General features: G+C 32.0%; 1 protein-coding gene across 6 annotated transcripts in view; it reads left to right on the top strand.

The window, feature by feature from the left end:
- Nucleotides 1-9,964, top strand: part of LOC129944087 (serine-rich adhesin for platelets-like) — a 274,202-nt gene extending 264,238 nt beyond the window's left edge. Inside the window, exons 3-4 of one of the 6 annotated variants that reach the window (XM_056053265.1) lie at nucleotides 9,596-9,669; nucleotides 9,734-9,964. In XM_056053265.1, the coding sequence (XP_055909240.1) occupies nucleotides 9,596-9,669; nucleotides 9,734-9,754 (95 nt within the window). In that variant the 3' untranslated portion in view covers nucleotides 9,755-9,964. Of the gene's footprint in view, nucleotides 1-5,397; nucleotides 5,893-5,933; nucleotides 6,150-9,565 lie in introns of those variants that run through there. The other 5 variants (XM_056053264.1, XM_056053263.1, XM_056053262.1 and 2 more) reach the window with 5 other exon arrangements.
- The last annotated feature ends 3,531 nt before the right edge of the window (nucleotides 9,965-13,495 follow it).

Here is a 13,495-nt window from a genome sequence, read left to right as displayed (position 1 = left end):
AATATGATGATTGATTTTACTACTATGACGAATTTCATAAATGCGAAAAAAATCATTCATCAAATTGTCATTATGATGAAAAGTCATCAGAAACCTGGGTTCATCATATGCATGAACATTTTTTGATGAACTGATGAAATTTCCTAGAGAATTGCTGGTTAAAAAGTTGATGAAACAAGATAAACAGTTTTTCAATTTTGTTTGCATCCAATTTCTTTATCAAAAAGTACCTACATCCATATTATACAAAACTATTGCTAAAATGTGGATATTAACTCAATGCAAAAATGTCGTTAGGCAGATATAAATCATCATAAGATTAACTGAATGGAAAACTCGATTACATCGAAAATGTGTTTCACTATAGCTTTTGAAGTCGAACAACCTCTAATGAGATCAACCTTAATAAGTTTCATTGAATATTGAAATATTAATGGTTGAAAAATGATAAGAAATCTAGAAAAAAAAACAATAGTTTCCTTAATTTACAAAATGTACAATAAATATGCGTGTATACAGAAATCAGTAGTAGTTTGTTTGATGAGAGATTATGATCTTTCCTGAACCTTCGAACTCTACCCTTATTTCCTATGGCAGCTGAAAAAATAGAAAATTATCCTTGAATCGCAAAAATGTATTCCATGATGCGGTATGTTAATTTTTGCTTGATTAGTTCGATAAAGCTTCCTCATTTTGTTTCTGTCTAGTTTTTTTTTTTATGGTTTCATTATTTGAGAATGAAAAGGTCCAATCAAGAAGAGAATAATGTCCTGAAAATCAAAACAATATTGTCCCTGAATCATATGCGATACAGTTGACATGTAATTGATGAGAGAGATACAACGTCATGATATTGCAATCGATGTGTCTCGCTGATTACTTGTTCATTCTTATCTTTATGGACATTTTTTTTTGTTGCCCTTGTTTAGTGGTTGGGGGAGAATTTATCATTATAAAGGAGGCAGATGATTCCAGGATAATTTGTTTATTTTTGTATATAAAACGTTGAGAATGAACACGTGCTTTGGTTATTATTTTTATTTTTTTTGTCGGAAAATAGGATTGCTAAAAAAATAAGAGAGAAAGAACCAACAAACGTGCGAAAAATCTCAAATCAGAATGATGCATTCTCAAAACCACAACGAATGTGGTCTGATATAATAAAATTCGTATCCTCTTGTTTTTTTTTGTTGTTGGCTGCTGTTATACAGATCCTACATGAAGCTTAATAAGGTTATTATTTTGTTAAAATCACATTTTTAAACACATATCATAGCAAATGTCTGGAGATGAATTTAAAAAAATCAATTCTGTCTATAAAATTACTTTATGAAGTTCAATTAATGATCATAAATCAAATTGGATTGCATATTAAAATTTGTTGAGTACCTTAGCTATTTGAACATTTTATTAAGGGTATCTTCATAAAGGTAGGAGATTTTAAAATATTAAGTATATTCTTTTTCATTTCAACAGAAGTAAGTCCTAGATATTCAAACATTAAAATAGTATTTTCCAATGAGAGGCTTTTGTAAAAGAAATTAGTTCATGTTTATTTCATTGTTAAAAGAAGTATATCTATGAAAATAATAATGAAAAAGATATCAGTTAAATGGCACTAATGCTTAGGTTGCTCTTTAATATCCATTTCGTTAAACTTTCCACTACCAATTTGCGGCTGTACTTTGATAACTTCAAGAATTGTATCTTTAATTAAGAGAGAAACATTGGCATAGACCTTAGTCTTCACTTTTCCCCAAAGGTAAAAGTTTACTTATAACTCTAAAGGTCCTTGGATCTATTATGTCCATTTAGTTCCCCTTACGAGACTTCTACTTACACGTTACATAGTGTACGTTTTCTCCGAATATATCTCGGTTCTTTCCAACTTTATTGATTTCGTATTGCGTATGTTTTTCTGGCCCGTTAGCGCATGAACTCAGGATTGTAGTTACGGTTGGGCCAAAAAATACTAGAGATGTTTTAATGCACTTTTGCACCTTTTTTGTTACAATATCTGTGAATTTCAGTAGTACCCGTGGCATGATGGTTAGTGCGTTGAACTGTCACGAAACAAATTTTTGAATGATCAGAAATTAAGGCAAAAAATACTACAATGTCCCAATGGTAGTAAAAACTTCTGGTTATTTGTAAAAAAACGTACGAAACACCACGTCCACAATGACACTCTGAGCTCGATCGATAAAGCCAATTTGCTTGCAGCACAGTTTGCTGTTAATTCGACGCTACCGGAGAGTGTCATGAGTCCTCCTGTTCTTGAGGGCATAATCGATTCTATGGGAAGAATCTTCTTTCGCACTCGTGCAGTTGCAGGAGTACTGAAAGACCTTGACATACACAAATCCGCTGTCCCGGATAGTATTCCCCCTATTGTTCTGAAGAGATGTTATTCAACGCTGGCAAAACCACTGCGTAAGCTTTTCCATCCTTCCTACTCTACAGGTCTCTTTCCGAGGGAATGGAAAATAGCATTTGTCCAGCCTGTCCCTAAAAAAGGCGAATCCTCCTCTCCCTCTAACTATCGTCCAATAGCACTCACGTCACTTCTTTCCAAGGTCATGGAAACGCTAATTCATTATCAGCTTAAGAAATATCTTGAAGAACGGAAGCTTCTTAATGACCGGCAGTATGGCTTTCGTTGCAATAGGTCCACTGGTGAACTCATGGTTTATCTCACCGAACAGAGGAACAAATCTTTACATCGTTTTGGAGAAAGTAAGATTATTGGACTTCATATTTCAAAAGCATTTGATAGAGTTTGGCACCAAGTTCTCTTATTGAAAATGCGTGCTTTTGGTATTGATGAATCTCTTCTTCGTTGGATTAGAAATTACCTTTCTAACCGTTCAATACAAGTTGTATTGGATGGTTTCAAGCCTGAAATTCATAAAAAAAGGCTGGTGTCCCCCAGGGCTCCGTTTTGTCTCCGACTCTCTTTCTTATATTCATAAATGGTCTTTTTTCTACCACTTCTAATCCATTAAACTGTTTCGCCGACGACAGTACTCTCAGCTTTTCATATTCGTTTCAAGATTCACATCCTTTTCCTTCGGATGTGGAACTTCAACGGGAGGGTATGATAAGCTAATTAAATTCATGATCTTGACAGCATTGTCCAATGGGGAATCAAAAACCGTGTAGAACTTAATGCTTCGAAAACTCAATGCTGTCTCCTGTCGTTAAAGCGTAACATACCCTCGATGTCGCTATCTATGAGTGGCACTTGCATCCAGGAAACTAATTAAATGTCAGTACTTGGTCTGTGTATCACAGATCACCTTTTATGGAATGATCACATATTTGATATTGCCAAAAATGCTGCCAAGTGCTTAGGATTTTTCACTCCTTCTAATCTGGCGGTAATTTACAAAGTCTTCATTCATCTAACTCGCATATTTAGGCAGGAGCCCCTAAAACAAGTTTGAGCCCTTTAGATAAGATACAAAAAAGGGTTTTGAAAATTATAGGCGATAAAACTATAACCGAAACATTTACATCTTTCGAACACCGGCGCAATGTTTCATGCCTTTCGTTGTTTTACAGATACTTTTACAAACAATTTTCTGTCAAATTAGCCATTTGCATCCCCCCTCAAACAATTTTGCCGTAATACTGGCACTTCCAGGAATGCTCATCAGTTTACCCTCGAGCTCAATTTTGGACGTACTGTTAAGTATAGAGATTTTTTTTAAACCTCTCATCGAGAAGTCAAGTCTGTTTTCCCCCTCCCATTTCAATATTAAAAAATTTAAGACCAATGTGCACCGGTATCTCCTCTTTTATCCTTCCCTATTTTCCGAATACTCGCACTGTGTTTAACCGTAAACGTGTTAAGCGTATTAATACCCCCTTGAGTGCCTGTACTTTATAAACAAATGAAAAAAGAAAACCCAGAAGACAACATTTAAACTTTAAAAGCCTTTGCTTGGTCTTCAAGTTAAAAAAGAGTTGTTTATTCATATTTTGGGCAACCTTTCTAAGCCGGCTCATTTGCAGTCCGTTAGCCATAGAGACATTTGAAAATCTTCTACTATCTCTACCGGTTGACCAAAAATATGGAATTGTATTGATGAGGAAGTTCTAGGATTGATCCTTTTAACAATTCATTATGATAAAAACGTTACCACCTTGTAATGGCCACCGATTTATCTGGGTTGGAAGTTCCTGCTCAAAGCAGGAGTGTGTCCTCGAGGTCTTAGCTTGGCTAATTTAGGAAGTAGATCTCTTTTTTACCTATCCCTTAGATGCCCATATTGTATTCCATGAATTCTTATTCTAGTTGGAAGAAGCCAGATGATCTCTTTTATCGCCTCATTAAGAAGCGTTTTCACATCGGTTACAATAGTTAAAAGTCGGTAACTGATTAATCGGACCTACGTCTGGTTTAGGTAGCAACTTGGTTTTAGTTACGGACATTGCTAAACTCTCCACCTTTCCTAAAAAGCTAGGCTTTTTCGCACTTGAAATGTTGGTCTATTTACGTTCATAACAATATGAAAATACACAAATATTTGCTCGGGAACTATCACGAAGAGTGTCATCGTGGCACAATCTTAAAAAATTGCAATTTTGTCGTTGCCATTTCATTTTTAGTAATTTCGGTATTTCCACTTGTTAAATGTCAAAAGATTACAGCTTCAAAAGTGATAGCTGCCCAAATAGCGAAATATTCAAAGTGACAAGCTACATAATGCTGTTGAACTGTCAAATCGGCAGCTTTTAAAGAAAACAGTATTCCCAATTCAAGTTTTTTTTTTACAAAGATGCTTCTTTTTTAACAGCCTTTTTTAAAATTAAGAAGTTGTTAATTTTTTTTCTTTATTTTTCATCGGGTTTCTTTCCTATTTAATTTAATGCAAAAGCTTCTATAAGCTTTGAAAATATATTTAAATGGTTGTGTTCACGGAGTGCTATCGTAATTTCAAACTTATATTGCATGTAAATTGGGTTCAAATCATCTCATTTAGATTTGGGAATGCGATGATATTGTGAATGTAGTATCCTTAGTACAACTAGGAACTTCTATTTTGTAAACTTCTTATACAATAAGTTTAAAAGAAAATACTCTCATTTTTTTAAAAGTACAACAAAAATAAAACACATTATTTGAGACACTTTTAGTTTTTATTATTTCTTTGTCCCTCTCTTAATTTCAAAATCTGTAGAAACTTCAAAACAGACCATTTTTCAATTATGATTTCAAGCTTTTTTGTTTGCCAAAAACTTGCACGCTTATTCGAAACTACATTAAATCACAGTGTGTGTCGTTATATTTATATATATTTTTCTTTAATAAATTTACTTTGTTTTTAGCACAATTTTATAAAATTAATTTTGAACAAACAAAACAAAAACATTGTGTGTGGATTTTTAAAGATTTCTTTCAGATTGAAGGAGAAGAATTCCTAACAAATGTAGTAAGAAGTCTTTTCTGTGTGAACTAAGCTTCTAGATGAGATTCTTAAATTAACCCTTCGGCTTCTCTCCAAGTGTCGTCATCCCCCGTTCATTGTTTCATATTCATCCGCTTGTTTTGCACTCACTCTTTTCCAAATACATAAAAAGGGATTTTCGCAATCAACAGCAAACAAAAAAGAAAAATCAATTTGGACATAATCTCAAAATTAGCTCTTAAGTAATTTAAACAAAAAATAATTTTCCTCATATATAATTTTTGATTGCATGTTTTTTTTTTGTTACACTCTGATTATATTAATTAATTATAAGTAAAGTAATAATTTTCTAAAATGGTCCTTAATTAAAAAATATACATATAATTTGTGTACTAAAAAAAAGGAAATTAGTTTTGCTAATACAAAATTTTTTGAAATAAAAACAAGAAAAGAAAAAAATTAAATCAAAAACAAAACATTGAATACGAATTGAGCTGTGAAATTATTTTTATTTTTCAGAATAAAACTTGAGTTGGTAAACTTTCAAATGCGATTGCGTGGAAAATAAATATGAAAAACAAAATAATTAACCCATAAAAATCCTTCAATCAAGAAAATTTCAAAATCATCTTATCAAACAAAGAATGAAACAAAAAATTAAAATAAAACTTTTTAATTTGTTAATTATTATGTTGTAAAAATAAATATAAAAAAACACAAAATTGTCAAAAGTAATAAAGTTTAATTATAAACAAAGTTGTATGAGAGTATTTTTTCTATTATTTGCGACTTCTAAAAGAGAATTTAATCGGCATTTTAGGGCAGGAACCATTTTGTTTCTTCAAAAGTTTTGGAACAGATTAGGAAACTCTTGTGTGCTGAGAACAATTCCTCTATTGCTTCCAATAGAAACCACATTTCAAAAATAGAACTTTAAGCAATTTTAAAGCCTTTTTTGAGTTAACAAAAGATTTGTATTAAATACTTCTAACCATAGTCCTTCTTAAGATTGTTCCAGACAAAATATTACCCTCCCAAAAGTCGAAAGCGCTGATTTATGGAATTTTCATATGTCATGTATGTATTTTTATAAATAAAAGACGAATCCCTTCCTGAATAATATTTTAGAAAATATGTATATTTTAGGTTCTTGGACTTTTTAATTAAAAGTTGGAACACAAATAAAGGCTGTTTAGTTCAGAATATAAGTTAGACGATTGAATTGTTTTTCTATTGTCTAGTAAAGTAAGTAAAATGTTGTTCCTTTTTTGCGATAGGTTTTTTACTTAAGAATTATTTAATATAATATTATTTTAAGAAAATGTAATTAAATATAAGATTTTGTATTAAGTTTAACATTTAATTAACTCTGAATTTATTAAGAAAATATAGACACACACTGTTCGAAAAATAAAGAACAATCCAAATATAAAATAGGCTGTTTTAAAGAAGAAATTTTTTTAGGTATGGCAAGTTTTTAAGCTTTTAGCCTTTTTAAATGATTTATAATTTTTCTATCACATGAGGTTTCTAAAATATATGTACGTTTATGAAAATGTTAAAAATCAAAAACGGCGTTTTTAAGGCTAATGTTTAACATAACATAGTTCATAACAAAATAATCGTATGTGGGGTATAATTTCAAAACTTTTCTCTTCCACTTTTGAGAATTTTTGAGTAAAACGAAAAGATACTGTTGGAAGTTGCTTAAATAATATTGGCTATTGGTTTAAAGGGCTAAATTTTAAGTTTGTAAACATCTTTACCTATTTAATATAGTTTTAAAACCTTAAGGCAGACTAAAACAATTTAAAAATCATTTTTGCTTGAAAAAGAAGAGTTTTGAAAATAAAGATTGAAATAGTTGACTTTTTTAGGAACACAACAAAGATTCCCACCTTTTTAGTGTCATTGAGATAAACGAGTCTAGAGTAGTTTTGAAGAACTAAAAATTATATTAAATAACAAGTTTTGCTAAATTTTAGCTCAATCAACAGATGAGGGTCCTTTCAAAGTTAACTTTCCCATACATATCTCATTTTTGAAAAAGCGGAATAAGATTTTTTCCGCTCGTATGATAATTTTGCAGAGCACAAAACTTTATTCTTCGAGAGACAGTTTTATTATTTGAACGCCTTTTTTATTTGATAATTAGGGCCTAGAGTCTTACAAATATCAACCATTCCTGAGTGCGAGTAATGTTCTCAGTAATGAAGGAGACCTACAGTTTTCAGCCAAACATCTAATTTTTCTCATGACAAAAATTTTTCTAGAGGATTTTTCAACTTGCAAGTGGCGGCAACCGTGAACAAAACTTAAGGTGACATAGGCAGATATTGAATCCAAGGCTTCTAGCATGACAATCCTACTTTATTATTTATTTAGTGCTGATTTAAAACTCGAATATCGGTTTTAATTAATTGTTCAGCATTTTAAAATACCCGTTTTCAACATTATTATTATTATCATATACTTCAAAAACTTGATGTAACAGCCTTGATTTTCAACCCTTTTCGCATTTCTCTGTAAAAATAAGCACTTTAAGAGTTGTATTAGCCTTAAAAAGCCTTTAACGTTTTTATTCGAATATAAAAAAATTGTATTCACAGAAACTTGAAGTGATAGGATTATTTGGAGTAATGTTTAAATGAAGGCCATTAAAATTCATCTTAAAACTGCAACTTGATTGCCAGGAGAAAAGCTGGGCCAGTGTTATCGTCTAAAAACCGAAAAAAAAGCGTTCATGTGTATTATTTTATAGGCATAGCTTTTAGGGCTTGCCGTAGAATTGAGTTATAATGTCTACTATACAAAAAAATATGATGTATAGAAAGGAACTATGCAATACATTAAACTCTCATATTGTAACGGCTTGATATCAAAATTTTCATTTCGGTTCTTAGAAACGGGAAAGATAAAGCGCATTCTCTTATAGACATATTGAACAACCTGCTATTTCGGAAGCTGTCGTATTTCGGCATATGACAAGTAAAAACTACCTGATTACTAAAAATGCAACGAAAAACTTTTTCAACAACACATTGAAAATATTTAAATTCACTTCCAAAATGACAGTCGACACATGTGACGAATTTTAGAAGAAAGGATTCCTCATCTTGATATTTCTCGACAATTGCCCACCGAGATCATTTGAATTAATACCTTTAGCATTTTCTTTGAAGCTACGTACAAAAAAGGGTCAATGGCAATGATCCACCGTCAATTACGACCTTAAAGATGCAATTAGTTAACTTCAACTTTACACTGAAATAGTCACTATCAATTTATTTAAAAAATATATTTGTTTCTTATGAATATCGAAATTAAGCCTCTTATTGAAAAAGTTTTTTTTTTATATATTTTTTTAAATATCTTATGAACTCTCTAAAGTAGTTAAATCTCGTAAAGTTTTCGTCAGAGTTGATGAATTTCATCAACATCAGCTCAGTTCAAGCTCTCTCGAGGTCAAACATTATCATATGCTAAGATGTTTCTTAACAATTAGTTGTTTTTGGGGCATTTTCAATGTTTAAGAAAAATTTAATTCCAAATTTATAGATAATTCGGTAGATCATAGAAACGTTTGTAAATATATTCTATCAATGTCAAATTTAGGACCATCTTGTAACTAATTGCTCAAGGGATTTTACTTTTTTACTACTTTTCAAAACAAATTCTTCCCAACGCTCGGTGAATGCTTTTCTCCCACATAAGTCAGTTATATTTTTAAATCAGAACTAAGTCAAAAAGTTAGGTTAAAAATATGAAAGCTTATAAAATCTTTAAACCAAAATTATTACAAAAAAAATGACTCAAATACTTGTTATAAGTTTGCTTTTATTGTTCTCATTTTATTATATTTTATCGCTTTCACTTCACTCTAATTTTCAAATCCTTCCAAAATGTCCGACGTCCTTTTCAAAAATGTTTCTCTCTCACACAAAAATACAAAAAGTGACACAAACAAAAAAAACAATAACACAAATTAACTAAATTTTATAAGAAACTTAAAATATATAGATTTTTTTTTAAAAGTCAAACAAACAAATAAAAAAAACACAAACAAACAACAACTGAATCTTCTATTTTAAACTAATGAAATTAATCTTAAACTCCATTTACTCCTCATTGTTTGCCTAATTCAAAAAAAGGCCAATCCCACATGTTCCTTCAATTTCCAGATGACATCATGTCTAGTCTAAGGATGTCAGGAGGCAGTATTGATATTGGACATGACAAGTCCCTACCAATTCAGGTGATCGAAACCGAAGTGATGGCCATACCAAATGAACCAGACCTTATTTTCGATAAACCCTTAGGAACTACTGCATCATCTTTGAACTTAGCCAATGATACGCTACCGGTGGCGGTGGTACGCGGTGGCGGGGGAGGAGCGGGAGTAGGAGTAGGACCAACCTCAGCACCAGAAAACCATACAAAACTGTTTGGACGTTTATTTCAATCTGTGAAGTCGTATGTGATGTCACCGGGCGGTGATAAAAACTCAACCCTACAGGACTAAAAACAAACAATCTCACATAAAGTTTATGGTTGGTAATTTTATTTAAATATTTCATTTTTAATTAAAAAAACTAACATACATTTTTTTTTCGTTTATTTCTTTCAGAAACAACAAATTTTTAACAAATTACCATACTGCTGGAATTTAAACACACAGAAGTCTTATTTTTAATCATTGATTATTTTAAGTCTTATTTATATATAAATTATCCACAACTGATATTGTTTCAAAAGAGAAAAAAAAACAGATTATGTTATTTTTAAATTTAATTTAAAATAAGAAAAAGAAAAACAACCTCTTGACTCATTTACTGAGAGACGAAATTAAGTCATTTAAGTTCAACCTAAACCCTTATGTCAAAGTTAACCTAGATGAAGTAAAAACAAAATACCGAAGTGGAAAAATCAAGTTTGAGTTGAACTTAAGTATAAATCAGTAAATGTTTCTCTAATAATATACCACACTCAAAAGTTTATAAACCATAAGAAAAACAAACAAAAATAGTTATTAAGAACTTCACTATCCATAATTCATACCTTTGATGACATCCATAAAATTTCATAAGTCTTTTATAAAATTTAAGCATTAATTAAAACAAACAAACAAAAACCAAGTTTAAGTTTTCCTTCTTTCATGTATATTTGTATTGTATAATCTTATAACGAATATCATGTTTTTTACCTTGAAGATTATAGTTTATATCCTTTTCCATATTTCTTTTTTTTTGTTAATTAAATATTTGTATAAGGATGTTAGTTTGTTTTTAAGATCAGAAACTTGTCTCATATATTGTATTGTATATGTACATAATATACATATATTTATATATACAAAAATTCATTGTATTTTTTCTATATATATGTAAAAAAATAAAAACAAAAAAATATCAATAATAAAAAGAAGAAGATATTGTAAAACAAATAAAAAATCATTTTTGAGATAAATAAAAGAAAATTGTAGATGAAGTGTTTTCTATATTTTAAGGAAATAGTTTATGGATTTAAATAATAATATTATTAAAATTTGTTATTTTATTTTATCACAATTTCTAACTGTCAATATGAAAGTCAGTCTAAGTTTCTTATTGGATTGGTAGAGCTCAATGTTGATCCGTCAATTTTAAGTTTAAAAGTTCGGAACAACCTCTATAGATAGTTAATTCAAAATTGTTAAAATTATGCATTTGTGTAGATTAGAGTCTCATATTAGCCTCTTGGAACTTACTTACTTTCTTAAGGTGGCGCTACAGTTCTGTGTGAACTAGGTGAACAAGTCACTAAACAAACTTCGCCATCTAGCTCAGTCCCTAGCTAGATGTCTCCAGTTTCGCGCTTCAAGTTGAGGTCTCTTTCCACTTGTGCGCGCCACCTGATCCGAGGTTTTCCTCTACTGTGCTGTCCTGTGGGTGTGGATTCAAAGACTTTCCAGGCCGGAGCATTAGTTTGCTTGCGCTCTACGTGACCCAACCATCTTAGACGTTGGACTTTTACCCCTCTGGCTAAGTCTACATCGCTGTACAGCTCGTCGGGCCATCTTCTCCTCAACTCCCCTTCGATGCATACGGGACCGTAGATCACACGAAGAACTTCTCTCTCGAACCGACCCAAGGTGCTTTTAAACGCTTTTGTCATAGTCCATGCTTCTGCACCATATAGCAGGACTCGGATGATATGGATCGTATATAGCAACACTTAGGTCCGTCGAGAGAGGACTTTACCAATCATTTGTTTACTTAGTCCAAAGAAACAGCGGTTAGCAAGAGTTATTCTGCGTTTGATCTTAGCGCTGCACTGGTGTTGTTTTCTGCGTTTACAGCGGAGCCTAGGTAGACGAAGGCCTTGACTACCTCAAAGTTACGTCTGTCGATTGCGACGTTTTGACGAAGACGTCGGTGTTGTATGTCCTTTCTTGACGACAGCATGTACTTTGTTTTGCGCTCATTACCCGTTAAACCCATTTTTGCCGCCTCTGCCTCAATACTCACAAAAGCCCCATTGACATCACGCTGAGTTCTTCCGATTATGTCAATGTCATCAGTATATGCTAATAATTGGACAGACTTTTGAAAGATAGTGCCTCTAGTGTTGACGTGTGAGCTCTGCACTATTCTTTCCAGGACGATGTTAAAAAAATCAAATGAAAGCGCATTACCTTGTCTAAAACCATTTTTGACATCGGAAGGTTCTGTTAAGTTGTTTCCAACTGTATGGAGCATCGTGAATTCTCCATCGTCATCCTGCCAAAACTAAACAGCTCGTCCCTATACATATATGCTGTCATATGCGGCCTTGAAATCGATGAAAAGATGGTGAGTGTCGATTTGGTGTTCTTGGGTTTTTTCCAGGATCTGCCGTAATGTGAATACTAAAACTAAACATGGCTCTATACAGCTCGTCCCTATATATGCTGTCATATACGGCCTTGAAATAGATAAAAAGATGGTGGGTGTCGATTTAAGGGCCTATTATGGATCACAACTCAACTTAGTTGAGTTGTAATCAAGACAACTTTTTTCAGTTGAGTAGACCAAATACGTTGCCTACTTTTATGTGCTTGTTTTGTGTCAAAATCAGCTGTGTAAAGTAAAATACGTAGGAATTTCAAAATTTTGAATTCAGTGCAAAATTTTATAAAAAAGACAAAATAATAGGAAATGGAGAGTTCTATTGATTTGTTTCTTGGAAATTCGGAAGAAGAAAATGCTCTAAATGTTGCGCTGATGAGAAAAAATATTCGAGATCACTCCAATCCATTGGAACTTCCAAACAAAAAGTTTTATTTATAAACAAATTCTTTGACGAGTGTTGATTTTAATATCTTCGTTTTGTTTCAGATTTATAAGTTATTTTAGACTCAACAAAGACGCATTTTTTATGTGCTAAATGAAATCAAAGATCATTTGAAACAACCACAGCGTTCCTCCGCAATGCCACCAATTCTCAAACTCTGCACTGCCCTACGTTTCACGGCAGAAGGAAGTTACCAAAAGTGCAGTGGTAATGATTTTAATTTAGGCCTTGCTCAGCCAACAGTTTCGGTAGTGTTAAAAAAGTGCTAGACGTAGTAGAAGAACGTATCTGTCCACAATGGATTAAGGCTCGTATGACAAATGATGAGATGAATTTATCAAAAATTCATTTTTACTAGAAAACCAGATTTCCTGGAGTAATAGGATGCATCGATGGAACTCATGTTCGAATCATAGCACAAAAAAATGGTGGTCTTGATGGTTGTCCAATGCTATTCAGTTGAACAGCTATATTTTCCCATTCTTCGTCTTGGGTTCTTTTTGTGGAACCGAATTGTCCCTTGCCACTGGCCAGCTCAGGTTTCTGCTGCAGAACCTCAATCAACCTCTCGAATTGGGCAGGTTTAGTTATTTTTAATCTAAAAAATTATTTTTTCACAGATGTTTATATTACTATTTGTAAAACTTACATTTTTTCTCCATTTTCTTAAAAAAATTGGTTTTCAATGAACTGTTGATGCCTACAGTTATTTTTTTGTACACACAAATACACTACACAACTAGTAAATATCAGTTGCTGAATTTTGACAA

Source organism: Eupeodes corollae, chromosome 2 (assembly GCF_945859685.1).
Source record: "Eupeodes corollae chromosome 2, idEupCoro1.1, whole genome shotgun sequence".
NCBI lineage: Eukaryota > Metazoa > Arthropoda > Insecta > Diptera > Syrphidae > Eupeodes > Eupeodes corollae.
This window is presented reverse-complemented; position numbering and strand designations above follow the sequence as displayed.